The 20,512-nt window shown below is 40.4% G+C and overlaps 2 protein-coding genes across 2 annotated transcripts; both read left to right on the top strand.

Annotated features, from left to right (window-relative positions):
• The first annotated feature begins 1,659 nt into the window (after positions 1 to 1,659).
• tapbp.1 (TAP binding protein (tapasin), tandem duplicate 1) lies at positions 1,660 to 9,176 on the top strand. Its single transcript, XM_084379770.1, has 8 exons — positions 1,660 to 2,029; positions 5,267 to 5,458; positions 6,082 to 6,330; positions 6,436 to 6,795; positions 7,011 to 7,334; positions 7,815 to 7,916; positions 8,196 to 8,224; positions 8,386 to 9,176. The coding sequence occupies exons 1-8, from the start codon at positions 1,969 to 1,971 to the stop codon at positions 8,395 to 8,397; spliced, it is 1,329 nt and encodes a 442-aa protein (XP_084235896.1). The 5' UTR covers positions 1,660 to 1,968; the 3' UTR covers positions 8,398 to 9,176.
• A 680-nt stretch (positions 9,177 to 9,856) lies between these two features.
• On the top strand, positions 9,857 to 19,905 carry daxx (death-domain associated protein). The gene is made up of 11 exons (XM_084379915.1): positions 9,857 to 10,170; positions 11,235 to 11,491; positions 11,724 to 12,182; positions 12,451 to 12,582; positions 12,691 to 12,807; positions 13,235 to 13,466; positions 13,608 to 13,777; positions 14,088 to 14,250; positions 14,634 to 15,180; positions 16,218 to 16,353; positions 16,924 to 19,905. The coding sequence occupies exons 2-11, from the start codon at positions 11,252 to 11,254 to the stop codon at positions 16,981 to 16,983; spliced, it is 2,256 nt and encodes a 751-aa protein (XP_084236041.1). The 5' UTR covers positions 9,857 to 10,170; positions 11,235 to 11,251; the 3' UTR covers positions 16,984 to 19,905.
• Positions 19,906 to 20,512: the final 607 nt, after the last annotated feature.

Consider the following 20,512-nt stretch of genomic DNA (forward strand, 5'->3'; position numbering starts at 1 on the left):
ATACTCTACTTTATAAATGTTGTGTAAATGAGGAAGTCAGTCGAAACAGTTTTCAAACAGCTGCTGGGAGGTACGTCGCACTTCAGACACGGAAACACACAGGCTTTTGCAGTGATATATTGCAAGGAAGGAAACATCATAATGGTTTGTATTCAATGCCGATTTTACAAGATGGCACCAATTACTTAGACTTTGCCGTAGCTTTTTCACAAAGTCGGTCAAGTTTCTCCTCATGATGCAACAATTCTTAAAATCACGCTATTTGTGAGGGAGTCTGGGATGTTTCCGTTACTAGTGACTTCACTTCATTAGGCTACTGAGTCACAGCAGCCCACTTATTGCAACAATTGTGTAGAGTAGATCACAACAACAGTTATTTAATATAATTATGAAAAGGTCTGACAAACAGAGAGAGAGAGAGAGAGAGAGAGAGAGACTTACACGGTCAATGTCATTCAGAGAGAATGTGGTGCGTATTTTCTCTGCAATACCAGTAAGTTTTAACCTGCTTAGCTATATCATCACATTGAATAATTCATTAAAATATATATATATATTGTTCACTATTATTTCTATCTTATGGGAGCTCAGTTCCTGTTGGCTCCCACGTATCCTGAACCCTGTGCTTCCTAACACACAGAACATTCTCATCACCAAATAGAAATGTAAAGTATAGAAGTTGGAAAAATGTCAGAAGATATATGTTTTCATTTGTGGCTATTATAGCCACACAAAAATGTCCAGATAACAGCATGCGTTATTTATTGTAAACAGGCAGAAGCAGCAAGTCACACTGAAACCTCCCAGAATGCAACTTGATAAACTGTTTCTCTGTCTCTGCCAAAACCTGCTGCTCCTGTTTCTGGTCTGAGGTTAACAAAGTGTATCTGGTATAAACTGCGTGGCTGTAAACGCCTCAGCAGTGATGATATCTGCCTTTTCAGGAGTCTAATGTAGAGTAAGAGCTCCTCCACTGGTCAGAGACACACACAGCCCATCGCTGCTGTTTCTGGGAAATCACATGGTGAGTCTGTTAGGTTTCGTTTCGGTGTTTGTGACTCAGGAGATCTGGCATTATCTGGCTTTATGGCACGCACAGCAGGAAGAAGACGTTGTTCAGTGATCTGTCTCTAATGTTCTTGTCCTCCTCGTTTTGCCACATTCTTCTGGTGCTGATGAAAATATCTTCTGCAGAAAAGATAATCAAAGATGAGCATCAGTGAAAACACCAAAAAATGTCAGTCATAAAGTGTGCACACTGCAGATATTAGATATCATAAAAACTAAACCTGCGTGTTAAAAACACACAAAACCAGCTGCCAAGATCTGGATATGAGGGTCATTGGTTTATTTGTGCAGGTCTATTAATAGTTTCCGTCTCTCGTGTCCTCATGTGACCTCTGTCACTGTACAGACTTGCAGCCTCACATGTCCACTTGCTTCTCACCAATTTCCCTTTTCTGCGTAAAAGGAGTGAAGCTGCACACTAACCAGCTGTGCACATACTCTAACCACACCTAGTTACAATAAAATGTCAGTTGCAGGATATTTTTATTTCCGGTTAACAGCCCGAGGAGGCAAAGAAAGGACACAGGCCTGAGAGTAGAAAGGGGATTATTTCTTGTCAGAGGGCGCCATCTACCTGTAAAACGTGACAACTTCTCATCCAACACTTGGGACGATTTCAGCCTCTGCTGAAGGATTTGCCTTTAAGTTTCCAGCCAGTTTTAATTATAACATCATATTTTTGTGTTTGACGTCGCGCAGCGTTAGTTGTGGCGGTTTTATTTTGAAATTATGGCCGGATATTTTATTTAGTGTCTGGCTCACTTGGAGAGCTCGGTGTGCGTAAAAGTGAAAGTAAAATGAGCAGGGAGACGAAGGGGAAAACCAGCAAGCTAAACTCGTCTTTGTCCGAGAGATAACAGCTAAAAGTCACATCTGACAGCAGGGAGAAGACACACAATCATGACTGACTTCTCTACGATCTACAAACTGTCCCTGGTGGCAGTTATCGGCCTCATTCACGGTAACGTCAGAGTTTTATCTGTCGATTTTTAAAAAGATGTCTGTCGTTCATGTCTGCTGTGGCGTCGTCCTGGCCGAATACACGAATTAATAGTAGGCTACTCATGCTTATGCAGTATGTTTGTATGGCTGGATGCGTGTTTTCTCTTGTATAGTATATAGAGTATATTACTTGAGAGACCATCTGCACATACCAACAAGTCATTGGCGGTATGCTGTCTGCCATAACTTGACAATGTACTGTTAGTGTGCAAAACGACTCCCAGTTAAACTGTAAAATTCAGGGCTTTTAAAGTTAAGTTAAAGTATATACGCCGAATTCAGCACAAAAGCCAGCCAATTAATAAAATGTCGAAATTAACTTCCTAATAATCACTTTTATGTAAGTTTAACATAGATTACTTTAAATTACGGTATATTTCTAAACGGAGTTTGGTGTGAAGCGCTCTGCACTAGCGCCCTCTCGTGGCTGAAACTGTTACACCTAGTGGCTCTAAAGAGCATCAGTGGAAACAATTCATGTCGTCTTCAAGTCGATTATTGATACGATTGAGACATCTTAAATCCAACAACGTAATAATACAGCGAGTGAAAACAAAAGGGAAAGAGTAGGCTGAGGTTTCCTCCGATAAAAGCCGTCCAGTTTGTCAGAATACTTGTTCAAAGTCATGTCATGAGAAAGAATGAGAATAAACTGAAATACTCTGAAACACTGAGTGCAGTGGCGGATTTAAGAAATTTGGGGCCCAAGGCAAAGGCAGGCATGGGGCCCTCTGAAATGAGAAGACAGCACACAAAACAACAGGTCAATTATACAGATACATACATTTAACAGAATACACATGTATTATTTGTTTTACCTTTTGTGCCTCTCTTCCTGTCCCTTTTTCACGTTGTCTCTTTCCCTCATTCTGAAAACAAACACACACAAAACACAGTATAAGGCTCGTACCCAGTGGTGAAGTGCAAGTATATTTACTCAAGTGCTGACTAGACATATTAGGATTTCATGCAACTTCAATTTTGTCTGCTCCGCTGTATCTCAGAGGCAAATACTGCACTTTCTACTCCACATCATTTACGTTGCTGGTTACATATTTCAAACCCTTCCTGCCCAGTGAAAACCATGTACCCTTAAAATGATGATTTAATGCTAATATTTGTGATAAACTGAAGGAGTCTTCCTTTGTGGGGTGACTTCTTAAGCCAAAACTCTTCAAAAAATCGTCTTGGGCCAGCTGGAAAATACATCATGACAAGACTTCAGTGAAGTTAGTTTTAAGTTGGATATTCGACATTCGCAGCCACTCCAACATTTCAAGTGCACCTGTATTGCAGACTTTACAGTAAACACACGGAGAAGACGGCTACAGCGTGTACCGACTTCCTGTTTTCAAAATAAAAATGTGGGATATTTAAAGCAGAGATACTGTGTTTAAAGCTATTGAGAAGCTATTGAGCTAACATGCTAATATTTACATATAAAAAATAATAAAAATTACTAAAAAATATTTAGAGATGTAAAACGTAAAAACAAGAGGCGTATCTCATGCAGCCAGTGTAGTTACATGATCCCACACTGATTTTGAGTCAATTGATCACATGACCTGGAAGCTATTGAGCTAAAATGCTAATATTTGCTAAAAATGCTAATATTTGCTAATAAAAATTAATAAAAATTATGAAAAGATGTAAAACGTAAAAACAAGAGGTGTATCTCATGCAGCCGGTGTAGTTACATGATCCCACACTGATTTTGAGTCAATTGATCAAATGACCTGGAAGCTATTGAGCTAACATGCTAATATTTACATATAAAAATGTATAAAAAATAATAAAAATTACTGAAAAATATTTAGAGATGTAAAATGTAAAAACAAGAGGCGTATCTCATGCAGCCAGTGTAGTTACATGATCCCACACTGATGTTGAGTCAATTGATCACATGACCTGAGAGCTATTGAGCTAAAATGCTAATATTTGCTAAAATTGCTAATATTTGCTAACAAATTCAGGTCCCTCGTGTCCAGAGACTATCACACACATTTGCAACAAACCAGTGAATAACCAATGTTTTCATTAATTACAAATACTCATTCATCATCACCATTTTCAGATCAACCCCCAAGATGGAGATACACTGTTCAATTTTAGGAACCGTTTTCAAATCTAAATGAAATTAAAATGAACTTGTTAAGGATACAGTGCAACATCCATGCAGGATACAATGATTGCATCCTGCATGGATTTCAGCTAGTCACACTAACGGAAACAGGAAGACACAGAGAGTTATGTCAACACCTAGCAAGATAGAAAAAGTTTCCTCTCTGTTAGCTCTTACTACAAAACATGTATTCAGGGACATGCATCAATTGATAACATTTTGTTGCTGCTGCCGCTGCTACTGCTGCCGCCGCTGCCGCCGCCGCTGCCGCAGTGAAGACAGTAGTCACTTTTTGTAACTTGGAGATCAGCTTTCTGTTGTCCTCCGTCTGTCTCCTCTTTTCAGCACGGCTGGGGTAGCTTCTTCTCATCTGTCTCTTTTCTTTACTTTTCTCTTCTATACTCTCCTCTTCTTCTCTCGCCACTTCGCGCCGTTTGTTTTCATTTTGCTGCTGTCTTCCTGGATCCGTTCTGCACATGCGCAGTAAGATGGACTGATCCAATGTAGTGGAGACTGAAGGGGGGCCCCGACACACATAATACGATTAACATTCTGCTGGCATTTTAGCGAGAGGATTTTAATCAAAAACATAATTAATGTGCGCAAATAAGTAATAACTGTATTAACCATAAGTGTATGAGGATTTTTATGGGGCCCTCAGGAACTTGGGGCCCTAGGCAACCGCCTAGTTTTGCCTAATGGTAAGTCCGCCCCTGACTGAGAGAAACAGTCAGTCACAACTTAATTGGTTCTCTGAATATAAACCAAAAGTTTAAATATTATTTCTAGTCCAACTGTCAAGGTTTAATTGCTTCAAGGCCTTATGTGGCATGTTAGACTTGATGCGAGTCATAATTTATTTTGCATTTATGAGATTAATTCTGTACTAGGGTTTGGAAGTACACTAGACACACTCTGTATCAAAATTAAGATTAATTGGTAAATATTATTGGACTTTTTGCGGGTCTCCACTGAAGAATAGTGAATTGCTGCGGACTATAATACAAGAACGTAGTGTAATAACACTGTATTTTTGTTTTATTGTAATTTAATTGTTCTCTCGGTTGTCTAAAGCCTGCAGCAGCAGCTGTCCAGTGTTGGAGTGCTGGTTTGTGCAGGAGAAGGCGGGTCGAGGAGGAGGTTTAACTGCAGCTACCAGCCAGGAGAAATCCCTGCTTCACATCAGAACAGACGCACACAGCCACAGTGCAGATTCCCAGAAGGTCCCATCTGACATCAACCCTGACAGAGTCTACTTCGTTACAGGTTAGTTCAAAATGACACACTGAACAGCGTGTTTAACCACATGTTTATTTAGGTGTGCCTGATGGTGAGTGTGCATGGAGCGTCCTGTATATACAGGATATCATTTTGTACGCATGCATGTGTGTAGGTCTATGCTCTCTGCTGTTCATTATGTGTAGATACAGTTAGTGTCGCAACTTTGTTACCAATACAAGGTGCAAGGCTCAGTTTTATTTTCATCATATGAATGGATTGTACATTGAAAACCAGTAGTAGCTCCCTCCATGCTACACACACAGAAAATGTCTAAAACAGATATTCAAAATCAGACCACTACTGTATTTTTGGGGCAGATGCCAATACAAATATTGGGATGTAAAAACATTCCAATATCAATATATGTGTTCTTTTATACACAGAAAATTTACATAAACACACATTTGTCACTGGAAATAAAATAATTATAAATTACCCCAGGCACTTTTTATGCATTGTGTTCTGTAAAAAATGTTTTGGGAACGTTTCTTTTCCTCTTAGACAGATCTATATTATGTTATTGCATCCTTACCCTCACTAGATTGAGCTCTCTTTCCTTTGTCAGTGACAATGTTTGCACGTTACCCTCCTGACTCCTCTTTCCTCAGACCCAGCCGCGACTCTCTGCCATAGCTCTCTGAACCCTCCCAGGGGATCCATCGAGAAGCCCCAGTGTGAGATCAACCCCTTCCTGCCACAGCCCTCCAGCCTCAAATGGGCTGCTCCACTCACAGACTCTGCCCTAAGTCCCATATACCTGCAAGCTGATTGGTTTTCAACTTCCTATCAGGGCCTCAACAAACAGCTGACGGTTTCCAGTATCACACGCGCTCCCAAGGCATCCAAGGAGCACGATGGTAATGACTGATGTCACAGAAAACCAGTTGAATCGATGACCTTTTTGAACGAATTATGTCTGAACTCAGTCTGTGGTTGTTTGACTCTCTTCTCTGTTTCCTCAGTGATCCTGAGTGTGACCAGTAAAACGGTCTCGGTACAAGCCAGACTCGGTGAGCCAGTGCTGCTAGACTGCAACTTCTGGGTTGACCCCACCACACCTCTATCCGGGTCGGGTTTTGCCGTAGAGTGGCGCTATCAGTTTAGAGGCGACGGCCGATTGGTTCTGGCTTATGACGGCAAGACAGACCGCTTGGCTGACACACAGGAGAAAGGGGCCATGCTGGACATTGAGAGTCTGCACGAGAAGGGAAATGCATCCTTGGTCCTGCAGGAGGCCAAAGTGCGTCACTCCGGGCTGTATATTTGTACGACGTATCTGCCGTACCTTGTGGCTCAGGTGGCGATGGAGCTGGAGATTGTTGGTAGGAGAAAAAGCTTGTACTTCTTGTTGTGTGATTATAGAAAAACCTGCTTTAAAACAGTAGCTGCACAATTCTGTTTCTAACCTTGGACATGTACTTAAAAGCAGTGTGTCCTCTCAGTTAGAAAATCAAGAGCACATTGTAAGATTTTATCGGGCACCAGATTATTAACTCTCCCTCATCATCTCCCTCTTTTCTTTGCTCCTTCTACCCAGAGCCTCCATCCCTCTCCATCTACCCGTCCCCTCTGCCCCTCGCTGTTCCCGGCCAGACTTTGACCATCCAGTGTGAGGCGTCCGGCTTCGCCCCCCTCTCCCTGGAGCTGAGCTGGGAGTTTAAAGGCGCTGATGGGAAGTCCAGGCCTCTAGGATCAGGCAGCATTAGCGGCCACAAACAGGCCTGGGATGGGACCTTTAGCCAGACCACCCGGCTGGAGCTCGACACAACCACCCTGGACCTGGGCAGAGGAGGGGAGGTCACCTGTGTGGCTGCCCATCTTGGAGGCACACGACGGGCCAGCGTGTCCCTCAATGTCATAGGTAATTTTATTGTTTTTTAACAAATCCTTTTGGCGACAATACTAAAAGGAAGTTGTATTTTAATGTGATTACACTTTATAATTAGAGCAAAACTCTATCAAACTTTGCAGCCTTAAGAGATACTGAACTTTGTTTTCCTGGGATGGTCTCGACCTGTATATCCAATTATGTAAACTCTTTGCAGAGATCATGTCACTGCTGCCTGCATTTAGCTACATATGATACTTGAGCTGCTTACAATACATGACACAAGCAGTCACGACCTCAATATCATCATTTCAAGTCATCATTTAAGATTGTGACATTTGCTGTGAAGTGACTGGTTCTCATTGAGCTAGATATTGATAATTGTTTTCTATTGGACAGTAAAAATGGACTTCAAGGTTAAAATATTTATTTCCGTTAAGCTTGACAACAGATACGCTTGTCAGATAAATGAGAATCAATCAAGACTTGAATTATGTCTTCTGTTTTTTTCAGGATTCAGCGCTCCCTCCATTGAGGACTCAATGGCGATGGTCGGTGTGGCACTAGTGCTCTACGGACTTATCAAGTTCGTCTCTTGGACCATCACCAGCTCAGGTAGCAAATATTCCAGGAACATTGTAAACTGACAGTAATAATAATAATTTACTTTGTTGCACCAGTTCAATAATTTGAAGATACACAAAGACTTGGTGCTATCTTGATAGAACAAAACTAAAACAAACTGAAATAGATTTGGCAAAATGTAATTCAAAGTTAAAATTATACAGTTTACAATACAGAGTATGGGATGAATGTTGTTGAAAGAAGATGCGGCAATATATTTTAATTTGATTTCTGTTTATGACCTTTTGTCTTTTATGTTGCTGTACATAGGCTCGGATGAGGCTGATAAACAAAACAAGGTAAGGTTACTTTTTCAAACACTAATACACAAAATGTATAATCCTGATTGTCTTTACATAAGTGCACTACTTGTCCTCTCGTATGTTACAACCTTGGAGCTGCTCCTGGTTGTTTTGCATGTCTCCTCTCACTATTAACTTTCCACTTCTTCCACTTACAGAAAGACAAGTAAGGAAGAATGAAGTCAACTGCGATAGAAGTGCGATACTGATCCAACAAACCTTTCTGTTTTGATATCTTGGATGGGGTTCAAGAGCGGTTGTCCATCTATTCATTCAGACAGCTTTGTCATTTTTAAAACCTGTGTTTTTTTTTGTTTTTTTTTAAAGATTGAGAGAAAAGCTTGCTTTGGCTATTCAATGCTGTGTCAGTTGTTAATTTTTACTATGTTGCACATCCATTAATAATGTTTGGGGATAGACATACTGTTGTGCTTGGGTACCAGCGATAATTTTCTGAAAAGGGTTTCTGCTCAGTCTAAACATGTGTGTTGTCATATTTCTTTAATCTCCCACTTTAAAGCGATATAACTGTTATATCATATTGGCCTCCCACTGTTTGAATACTGTGTCTTGTTACTTACACTGGAAAAGAGTCAGGAACTTGGAGGAATGTTAAAATGATATGAGACATTAATGCGTCTATATGATGCGCCCATGTGTTTATATACACATTTTGTGTAAATAACTGAGGAAAGTAAAGTTAGCATGAAACTAAAGTCCAAACCCACAAACTGATTTTTTTGTAAATACAGAGACTATAATGTGTGTATATTTTGACTTTTTGTGATTTTTTTATAGCAGTATGACGCTCCAACAGCCTGGGCTAATGCAAAATTAAACTTACATAGAAATGTGAAGGAAATGGTACAAACGGGGCACAAAAAGTGCATCATCATAATTCATAAGTGAAGTCTGCATTTGAAGTGTAATAAACACATTTCTTAAAACATGCTGCTCCCGGTCTCCTGTTTATAGATGGTCGACTCTCCTTTAACATGCTGGTGTGCCACATTGTTTACATGTGCATGATGCATAATGGCCTTCATAATACTGCAAAGTCTAACTGCTAAAATACAAACTGACTACACTAGTGTAAACATTTAAGTAGTATCTGATTATCTAACCAAAAAAACAAGACATCAATGAGAACGTGTGACTTCCGTTGTCTTTTTCAGAATAAAAGTACATGGCGCTTGCGCAGTTTTGTGTTTGAATGTTATTAAGACCTAGATTCCTAATAGATAATACAAATTAATAAAATGTTACATAAAGCCGTAGTGTTTTTACCCATCCACACACCATATATTCGTGATTAATTGCTACATTTCAAACATTTTTTGCTTATATCATGAACTGCGTGAAATCGGCGTTTCATACATTTGTTTATTTATGTAATTAAAAATGTTAGGTTTCAATTTAATCCCTGAATTGTGAAATCGATGTATAGAAAAACAACTTTAACGTTGATTTTGGAAGAAGAAGAAGAAGAAGAAGAAGAAGACGAAGAAGAAGAAGAAGAAGAAGAAGAAGAAGCGAGTCAACAGTCAACCAATGGCTAACGACATTACTAACCCTACAACATCTATGAACCAATCAGAGGCAGTGATGTTGACACGACTTGAGCGGGTACACTTTCGATCTCGACTCGACATTATAGCCAAGTTGACGAGCATTGTTTTGCTAAACAGAAAGTCTGTGGGATTAAAAATACGGGTTTCAACTTGGTCGCGTTTGTCTAGCAAGTAATGTAACCAAAAAAACAGCATGCGGGCTTTTCTGCGGGCTCGTTATTTTTTACTTAGCTCACTTACTAATCACAAAGCTAACTAGCTTCCTTCTGCCCAATGCTAATGTTAGCTAACTCGGACACAGATTTGTAAATATGCGTCGTGGTGGATCATTATCATCTGCTGTTGTCACGTCACAAAGCCCGTAAACAAGAGGTCGGTATGTGTGAATGTGTGACAGTTAAAAGTTGTGTGTTTATACGCGAGCTTTTGTGTCATTTCCATGTGTCATGTAGCTTACTGTGTGAACAAGCTCCGATCACGTCTGTTCAGCTTCAGTTAAAGTGTTCGGAAGCGGGATTACTGCCTGACTGACTGTTTTATTTCTTAATCCGTGAATATGATGCTCATGTTTAATGGCAGCTTCGCTTGCCCGTGAATGAAGGATCAATGTTAGAGCACGATGGCAAAATTCGCGAATATATCGCCGTGTTTCTGTGTGTTGAGGCAGACTACGGTTAAATATGAGAAAATGTTTAATGTTGTCGTGTAATTTGATCTTTAACTTGTGCTTTGATTGTGTCAAAACAGTACAGTATCATGACTGACAGCGTCGGGGTCAATCTGAACAGGTTCCCGTTGGAAATTTCAACAAACTTCCGCATTTGTTTTTATGATAATAAGAGAACTTTATGACTGTTATCATCATGTAATTTGAGCTGACTTCACCTTGAATTTTTTCAAATCACTGTACGGTAAAATAACTTTAAATTTCACACGATTAAAGTCAGGTTTGTCCTGAACAGGATTCCATATAATCTTTCAACAAACCTCTCAAGGTAACATGTTGATTAAAATACATATTTTTTTTGTATTGTGGAAACCTTTCAAATTGAAATGACATTTGGTGACGGTCAGACTTCACTGAATCTTGATGTGTATTATCATGTGAGAGTTATTTTTGTATTGCAAGTCTTTTATCCTTTTTTTGCTGCTCCAGTCACTGGTACTGTAATAATGCAGAGACGCATGCTTCAAAAGCTAAGCATCTGCATCTTGATCAGGTTTAGCAAACAACAGCAGGTTCACTTAGTTATTTGAACCATATTGCTGTTTGTATTGAACATATCACACCATATTCGTACTGTTTTGCCACTGCTTACCTTCCTTGATGGGCAAACAAAAATATTGTCCCTCCTCACATTCCACCAGAACAGTGTCAATTTCATTATGACGTTGACCTGATCAATATTCATACTTTTTGTGTTTTCTGAAAGCAGAATAACCAACATTTTGGATGGCGGTGGCTCCCGCCTCGATGGCAGATAAGATCATAGTCCTTGATGATGATGATGAAGAGGAGAGTCCTCAGCCCTCCTGTTCTGCCTCCAAGTCGTCCTCTAAGAAGCAAGCAAAAAATGTCTTGCCGCTCAAAGCTCAGCAGCCTGTCCCTACCCACATTACCCAGTCACCTTTCGCCTCAGCGAAGAAAGACGCACATGTTCTTCAGGCAGAGAATCAGAGGTTGTTCACTGAGGTGAGTTTACACACAGGTTTTTATCTCAAGTGGCTGATCATTTCTAACAGTGTTTTGTTGTTGTGATTATAATTACATTGACAATACACTGGTTGTGGACTGGAAAAACTTGATACTAATGTGCTGTTGCTGTTTGTGTTCCTATTATTTTCTTCTTCCTTCCTCACTCTGTGCGCTTCCTCGGTTACCTTGCCTTCTCTTCCTTCCTGTTTTCTTTTTTCCATCCTTACAGTTTGTGGAGCACTGCTCAGCTCTCACCCAGGACTGCCCCGAGGTCTTGACCTTCCTCCAAACGAAGCATTCCAAGGCCTCCCCCGAGTATCTGTCATCCGTGGAGTTCAGGAACACCTTGGGACACTGTTTGACTCGTGCCCAGGCAAACCGCTCCAAAACCTTTGTCTACATCAATGAACTGTGCACTGTACTCAAGCAGCATGCAACCAAGAAGAGGCAGATCGTCACCAAAGTTGATCCTGGGCCTTGTACCTCAACATCAAGTTCTATAACATCTACCTCTGTTACACTCAAAAGTAAAGACAAGTCTAAAGCTAAGATGGATACGGAGGAGGACAGGGTGAAATCAGCAGCAGAGGATAAGCAACCATCCACCTCAGGGCTGCAGGAGGGCGTGGAGGAGAACAAGGAGGAGCAGGAAGCAGAGAAAAAGGCAAAGAGAGCATCCAGGAAACAGGTTAGTGTTGAACACTAGTGGGTGTTACTGAATCATTTTTGGTTGATGATGACCTCATAATGAAAAAAATCAGCTGCTGATTGTAGTTGCTAGAATTTTGTTCGGATGATTTCAGAGGGCCCTGACGAATCAGGCCGACAGTTTGTTGTCAGCCAATGTCAGGTTGTCTGTGAGTCTCGAAGAGCATGTATGCCCTTTGAACAGGCCAGTTCTGCAGTTCTTAAATATCTGTGACAGTATCTTTGTGTCTGTTCTTAATTCCTCTCAGCTAGCGTACCTGGAGAACCTACTGAAGGTCTACAACGACGAGATCTGCCGCCTGCAGCAGTCCGAGCTCAGTTTAGACGACCTAGGATCTGAAGAATCTTTATACATCCAAGAGCACAAGCTGAAACGCAAGGTCAGGCTGGAGTTTGATGTAGTGTGGGGCTGCGATAAAAGAACCGTTATACCAGGTTTTGTAACAGCTAGTCACACCTCTTCTGTCTGTCCTCTTCTTATGTTCCAGATGATGAAGATTTATGAAAAGCTGTGTGAACTAAAGGGCTGCAACACACTAACAGGCCGAGTCATTGAGCAGAGGATCCCCTACAACAGCACGCGTTATCCGGAGATCAACAAGAAGGTGAGCTGGTTGTTATTGTTTTAAATGTTTTTTGAGGTGTCCTGGAAAGAAACAAGCCGAGTAAAACTGAGTAAAATACTGCTTGTTATTAGTGTGACTGGGTGCACCCTGTCCCTACCATCTACCATTACGAATCATGAGTACAGATACATTACTAAGCACTAAGCTGGATCAGATATTGATGTTAAAGACACCCTCATCATATGTGACATCTCCTATACAGACAGTGGCAGAAGTTGTCGGGCTTTGTCAGTTTATTTGTGCATATCCCTAAAATATAAAAGTCTGACAGAAACAAAGTTACACGTGACACTAAGCCAAAGATATAAAAATGTGTCTGGTGTCGGGATATGGACTGTGGTTTCTTTGGTATTTCTGTATCAGATATGCTTCTGATCCCGGACTGTACGTACTTTCCTCATGTCAGATTGAGCGGTTCATCAACAGTCCTGAGGCGCACAGGAACCCTCCAGATTACCACGACATCCTCCAGCAGGTGCTGCGTGCAAATGAGCGCCACAACCTGTGCCTGAGCAGAAAACAGCTGAACCAGATCGCCCAGGAGGCTTTCAGGGAGACCGGGAGCCGCATGCAGGAAAGACGTCACCTGGACCTGGTGTACAACTTCGGCTCGCACCTCACTGACACCTACAAAGCTGGTAGGTGAAATGAAATCGGTTACAAAAGAACTGTGTTTACCATGTTACTTAGTCTACATGAGCAAGTTGAGTAATTTAAATACTTTTTCATCATTCCCCTCACGTCCCCACTTTCTCTCTTTTCTCCGCTGCCCTCCAAAGCCACAGACCCGGCTCTGATGGACCACTCGCTGCTTCGGAAGCTGCGGTCGAACAGAGAATTGGGTCTGTCACGTCTGGAGGAGGTCATCACCAAGTATGCCGTCAGGCAAGAGGACACAGAGGAGCAGGAGAGGACCAAACGACTGGGGAAAAACAGCAAGGAGAAGGAGGTATGAGAGCATCTGGGGCAGGAGGGAAATCATCACAGGGGTCTTTTGGTTTAATATTTATATGTTAGAGTAATTTCTTGGATGATGGATCTTCCTATCAGCACACAGAACAGTGATATTTTTTGGGAAAGTAAGTACTAATAACACAGCCACCATAACACTTTTGTTTCCAAGCAAGAAAGTCTAAGCATTAATCCTTATTTATGAGTCCAACACCAGGTCCTGTTTCTGACGGTTCTGTTGTTGCCTTTTACTTTTTCTTGTTCCTGGCTATCTGGTCTTGTCTGATCTTCACATGTCTTACTTTCAGGGCCACAAATCAGAAAAGGAAGAAGAAAATAAAGAGGTGAACGGAGTGGTAGAGGAGGAAGAAGAAGAGGTGGAGGAGGATGAGGATGATGATGAAGAGGATGAATCGTCTGACCCAGACATTGAGGAAGAAATCCAGGCCAGCACTCAGCAGGATGGACCAGGTTTGAGCAGAGATATTAATTCATAATTTCATATATACATATTTTTAATTCTAAAAATGTTATGGTTAATCCAAAGGATGTCACCATTCTCCATTTCCACGATTTGATTTGATTTTACTTTTGATGTTACTAGATGACAATTTAAACAACTGGCTTACTCATCAAATTATCTGCCTTTGATATAACACTGCGGCTCGTTCATTATAATAATAGTTGAAATTTAGTTTGATCGTTACCAGTTGGACACAGTTGGAGTAGAGTTAAAGTTAGTTTAAAGTTAGTATTGACCACCAGGACCTGTATCATAAATGCTGTTATCAGACAAGGGTGGCACAGCGGGAGGAGAAAAGATTTCATTGCTCTTATTTTTTATTTTTTTCTAGATGATAATGAGAACGGGCAAGACGACAGTAACGAGGCGAATGGCACCAACAAGGAGGATCAGACAGACGAGGTGTCAGGAAGCGTTTCTGCAGGGGAAAGTGTCAAAGATGAGGACGAGGAACCGATCTCAAGTGGACTCAGTCCTCTTTCTGATGATAGCAAATCCATAATATCACCGCTGTCTGACGTGCCCTCCCCTAGACACAGCCCAAGCCAATCAGAGCCAATGCAGATTGACAACCACACGCAGTTATCTAATGGCAACCTTGCAGGATTAGAGGAGCCTGTGGATTCCTCCAATCATGTTTCAGTTGTGCTGGTAAGCACCAGCAAAGTCACCAAGGACCCCAATGAGGTCTCCACTGTAGTAGCCAGTAGGGTGCCTCAGCCCCTCTCACCAGCAGTCATAATAGAAAAATGTCACACACAGACGACGACCAACGGTACATCGCCGCCTCCCAGCCCCAGAACAACCAGGTCGAAGAGGAAGAGAGAGGAATCATCAGGGAACTCCCGAAATACAAAGTGCATAAACACCTGTGACAGGTACCTTAGGCTTTGTTGCCATGACATGAAGAAAATATGTCAGAAGATTTTTATCAGTGGATCACTTTACAAATCTCAGGAATTCATATATTGTTCAAATGTGACTCATATAATATATTAGTGGGCGATATATTGATATTATATCTTTATTGTGATGAGACTAGATACCGTCTTAGATTTTGTTATATCGTGATTATGGCCCTCTTCTTTTCCTGGTTTTAAAAGCTGCATTACAGGGAAGTGATGTAATTTTTTTTTACTTAACAGACTGTTCAACTTGTTCTTACACTTGCCTTTACCCACTTAGTCGTACTATCCACATTACTGATGATTAATTATCAGAAATGTCATGGTGTTAATATTTTGTGAAAGTACCAATAGTCCTATCTACAATATTGTCACTATGTCTGTCTACACCGAGTTATTTGGTCTAAAATATGGCTTTTATAAATCCTAGGGCAATCATCAACATTTGTTCTTTCACAATACACTACCATAATGAGAGTTTTGTAAAATATTAATCAGTATTGTGAATATAAGGCAAGAACTGGAACAAGTAGAACAGTAAGTTCAGAAAAGTCCTTTACTTTACTGTAATGCAGCTTTTAAAACCAGGAAAAGACAACACTTAAGTCATATCATGATTTCACAATATCTAAGATGATATATCGTCTTTAACACGATAACATATAATAATAAAATCTATAAATTGACCAGCCCTAGTTTTTGCTTTTATCAGCACCTTTAGGCTTTTGCTGGGTCCCCATACTAATGAAGTGTCAAGAAAAAGTTGTGTTAAATTCCACTTTTAAACCGTGTAATTATTCTCAACATCAAGGCTCATATAGATGTGAGTTGTACTCTTTGCACGCTTCAATTGATAGTAATATTTGAGTCTGAGTTACTTTATTAGGAAAAGTTGTTCAACCATCTTTTATGTTTTTGCTTTTTGTTGATTTTCTTCTCCCTCTTTATTCCTCTGCTCCCCTCCTTCTCCCCTCACCCCACGCTACATCCGTCCATCGTCCCCTCCTCAGTGAGATAGAGATCCCACTGGAGATGCGTGTTTATAGCTGCAATTCTCCGCAGCCGGCAGAGTCAACACGAGCAGACACACCAACCCAGGAAATAGTCAGCAGCTCGCAGTCGACGCCGCCTCCCAAGAGAAACAAGGTGGGTGCACATCACAGAGGTGGTAAATGAGAATTTAGGGTGTCTTCAATGTGATGTATTTTACAGCCGTATGTCAAGCTAAAAGATTTAAATCATCTTTTATTTCTCTGATTGTTCATACAGTATGTTCGACAGGTGTTTTCTCGTGCTGTGGGTTCGAACAGTTGTATAAGTTTGGTCAACGCTTGATTTTAACTTTTATATTTTCAAGGTTTGGAATATGCATGGATTTGAATATACTCCTTAAAAATGCTTGTTTTCAACAGTAAATCTGGCGTTTCATCTACACAAGCAACAGTCATTCAATATTTGGGGAAATAAGGTTCAGTTATTTTCTTGTGTTCATTTTGTCATAGCTCTTTAGTCCTCTGTTGATCCCTTCATCTGGAAATGAACATCATTTAATAATTGTGGTCAAAACATAAAATCAAACTCAATGTGGTGACATCATGGGACAAGATATGTGGATTGTTGTGGGTATGAAGGAATTCTGTAAAATTTCTTTGATGAATTCGGATTTTTTCACTTTCATTTTTTCACATCCTCACCCTCCACTGCTTGTACTTCCAGGTCAACGTGGCCACCCAGTGTGACCCAGACGAGATCATCGTCCTGTCAGACTCTGAATGACCTTCGACCTCTCTCTGTGCTGCAGATTGATCCACCTGTCTCCTATATTCTGGGATTTCCTGAAAGCACTCCTTTCTGAGGGCCGTCCTTGTCTGCTGGCTTGTTAAAATCATTTTCTCCCCGATTTTTTTCAATTGTTGCTGAAATTAATGTGATCCGAACTGTCAGTATCAAGTTTTTACAGAACAGCCACTTACAGGTGTGGCAGACAGGGAAAACTATTAATTTGGTACCTCATGTCAGTTGATCAAAACAAAAGCCCAGGTGTTTTTGTAAAGGACTTTAATAAAATTGTCCTCTATCATTAAAAATTAAGCTGCTTAAACCGGACATTTTTTCTGGATAATCAAGGTTTTGGGAGCCTTCTTCTTCTACAGCTGTGTGCACCACAGGGTACTGCTGCCATTTTCTCTAAGCAGAGAAACAGGCTGATGTTGACGCCGACTGTCTTCTCGCCCTTTTTGCCCCTGCCTTTCAGTGCAACACGACTAACGGCGGCTGACGTCCAGTTGGTTGTAGCATTGAAATACGTTTTTTTGCTGCTCTGAAAACAGCTAAAAACTCTTCTCATGGGCTGATTGTCCCCTGACTTGAACTTTTGTTAGTGTGGTTTTTGAAAGAAATCAGTGCCTGAAAACATGAACTGCGCAGGCGGCGCGGCCCAGACAAGGAGTTTTGTTTTCACAGACACTCGACTGGCGAGGGCTGCGCTTGCTCACCGCCAGTTTGTTTACATTTTTATATTTCAATTGCATTTTTTTTTCCAAAAACAGGGAAGTGGTGGATTGTATAGAAGGAATTTTGAAGTGACATTGTTTTATTTGCTGTTGCTATTTATGCATTGAATTAGAGAGCTGTGTGGTGGTCTGTACTCTGTTAGCAGGACATGTGGACTGCAGCGTTGCTTATGGAAAACAATGAAACAGTTTTTTCCCCTCTTATGTTTCTATTTTTTTTATTATTATTAGGTTTTTATTCAGGTCGATGTCTGCTGCAAGGTTAGCTGAATAGTTTCCAGATAGATGGTTTGAATAATGAATCGTGACAAACTATTACACAAATGTCAATATAATAAGGATGGCAATGTCTATATTTTACTTACTGTCATCAAATCCCATCAAAAGACCAAAATAATTAATGAATTGTTACTTAAAAGGCAACTTCACTAATTTTAAACACATTAAAGTGTGTTTACAGGTCTTGGGGGATACTACTGCATTTGTAAAAAAATGATTGCAGAGGAAGCTGCATGTGATCTGATAAATTGGGTTCAGTGATGTCACTCAGTGGCTAAATTGCATTGTGGGTAATGTAGGCTGTATAATTCTGTTAACTGTTGGACTCATTACAGGCAATTTAGTAGCAAATGATCAAAAGCCTTTTTTACTCCATGCATTCTTCAAAACCTGCTGCCTACATTACCCACAATGCTACGTAGCCACTGGATGACATCACTAGTCAATTTATCAGACCCCTTGAGCCACAAAAGACTTTATACTACTTTTTTCACATATGCAGTCGTACTCCCCGAGACCTGCAAACACACTTCAATCTGTAAAATTAGTAAAGTGTCCAAAACTTAAAATTTCTTATTCATCCGTGCCATGGAGCACATTGTTGTCCACAAACCATTGAAAACACAAATGTTCCTCAAGTGAGTAATAATACGCAGGTTCCTTTTTTTTAAAGGAACAGTTCACCCAAGAATTGAAATTGAGTCATTATCTACACAATCCTGTGCTGATGGAAAGTCAGGTTTACAGCATTGCAGCATTCTCCTCAACAACTGAAGTAGATGGAGCCTTGTTTTAAAACTAGAAAAGTTAGTTTCAGTCAGCACGGGTGTGAGTAGATAATGACTGAATTCTCCTTTTTGGGTGAACTTTTCCTTTTAAAGCAAAACTACATTTGTGACCCATTTTTTAAAAAGTTTTACGTCTACAGTAAAAACCAACAGGCTCAGATCTGAGCGCAGGGTAAGACGGTGCGAAAGTTGTGAGGGACGTCATTGTTTGTTTAGGTATTTGTATGGGATTTGTTGATATTATGGAAACTATAGAGCAATAACAGCCTTATCCTTTAAGTAGCCTACAGAACAAAAAAAGTTTATGTGACAAAAGTGTGACACGTCTCAAAGCAAAGAAAGGGAAGTTAAGATTAAGTTTTTCCTTTAATGCGTCTCAAACAGGGTGTCACCTTGACGATGATGAATTGTACCCGTGCCTCTGTCCAGCACCGATAACTACACGCAAAGCCCACATCAAAACCTTCTACAAATCCAAATTCTGTGGACATAAAAGCCAATTTTTCCTTTTTTACTTCAACCCAACCTGGCCCAGTTGAATCTGACCAAAGTCCTCAAAAATTCTGAATTTTCTTAAATAATGTCAGAAGGAAATCCAGTTTTATTCTGACACGTGCGATGAATCTCTTTCATGCAAATAATCACAATTTAGAGTCGTTAGCACTGCTTTTACATTTTTGTTCCCTGGATATTCAGATATTCAGTTTCTACATCCCTTCTGTATTTAGAGTACAGTTTATTTCTTCTAGTTCTTGTAGGCAGTGTTGGACAGTGTGGCACTTGAGATATTTGATGATCCGTGTGTTCATGTCCTTAATTAAATCTACAAGTTGTCCGGCGGGTCCCTATGTAATAGAGCACTAGTATTTTGATGGGAAATTTCTCTTTTTTATCCCGATACCAAGCCCCTTTTTTTGTTTGTTTTTTCCTCCCGAGGATTTAACGACACGGGTGAAATGATATTTTTGGGTAAACAGTCTTTTCAAAGTTACTAGAATGTAGACGTGGAATCGTTGCTACAACCTGTCGGCCTCATTTATGCAGAGGAGTGATCCATTGTCACTGTGAATTCTTTTCTTTTTCATTTTTGATAATAAAATAAATGCTAATTTTTTATATGCGGTCTCTGAGTTGCTGATTTGGATTTTCATTTCTTGAACTGATATACAGATTTGCTGAGTTGTGCTATCTGGAGAGAAAAAGTTGTATCGTTGCATCTGTAGTTGCAGCATCTTTAACATATTGCAGTGTTACACATCCCCTCCACTCATGTATGAAGGCATATAAAGAAAATGTCTAAAAAGTACAAACACTGGGGCCATTTAGCTCAGTTGGTAGAGCAGGCGTCCCATGTACAGAGGCTTTGTCGTCGCTGCAGCGCCCCTGGGCTTGAGTCCCGGGCTGGGGCTCTTTACTGCGTGTCACTCCCCCTCTGTCTCATCCTGTTTCCTGTCTACCTTGAGCCTGTTCTATCAATAAAGCCATATAAAGGCCAAAAAAGTACTTGAAATAAATAATTCTGTACTTCAGTAGATGTTTCAGGTATCTGTACTTAAGTATTTATTTCTCAACTATCTTTGTGGTCCGTTTAGGAACAACTGGGACAAATCCTACTGATTCTACCTTTAACTTTAATAGTCTTTAAATTATATTAATATGAGGTGAGCTTCAGTTAGTTTTGACCAGAAATGGCTGGTAGAAATGTCTTTCAGAAGGATACGAGTT

This window comes from Pagrus pagrus, assembly GCF_965226575.1.
Source record: "Pagrus pagrus genome assembly, chromosome: 17".
NCBI classification, from domain to species: Eukaryota; Metazoa; Chordata; class Actinopteri; order Spariformes; family Sparidae; genus Pagrus; species Pagrus pagrus.

Excerpts from the sequence above, each read along its gene's own strand:
- tapbp.1 (XM_084379770.1), top strand. The coding sequence starts at position 1,969 with ATGACTGACTTCTCTACGATCTACAAACTGTCCCTGGTGGCAGTTATC. Across the intron at positions 6,796-7,010 it reads GATGGAGCTGGAGATTGTTG|AGCCTCCATCCCTCTCCATC; the intron begins GTAGGAGAAAAA and ends CCTTCTACCCAG. Across the intron at positions 7,335-7,814 it reads CGTGTCCCTCAATGTCATAG|GATTCAGCGCTCCCTCCATT; the intron begins GTAATTTTATTG and ends TGTTTTTTTCAG.
- daxx (XM_084379915.1), top strand. The coding sequence starts at position 11,252 with ATGGCGGTGGCTCCCGCCTCGATGGCAGATAAGATCATAGTCCTTGAT. Across the intron at positions 15,181-16,217 it reads TGCATAAACACCTGTGACAG|TGAGATAGAGATCCCACTGG; the intron begins GTACCTTAGGCT and ends TCCCCTCCTCAG. Across the intron at positions 16,354-16,923 it reads CGCCTCCCAAGAGAAACAAG|GTCAACGTGGCCACCCAGTG; the intron begins GTGGGTGCACAT and ends TTGTACTTCCAG.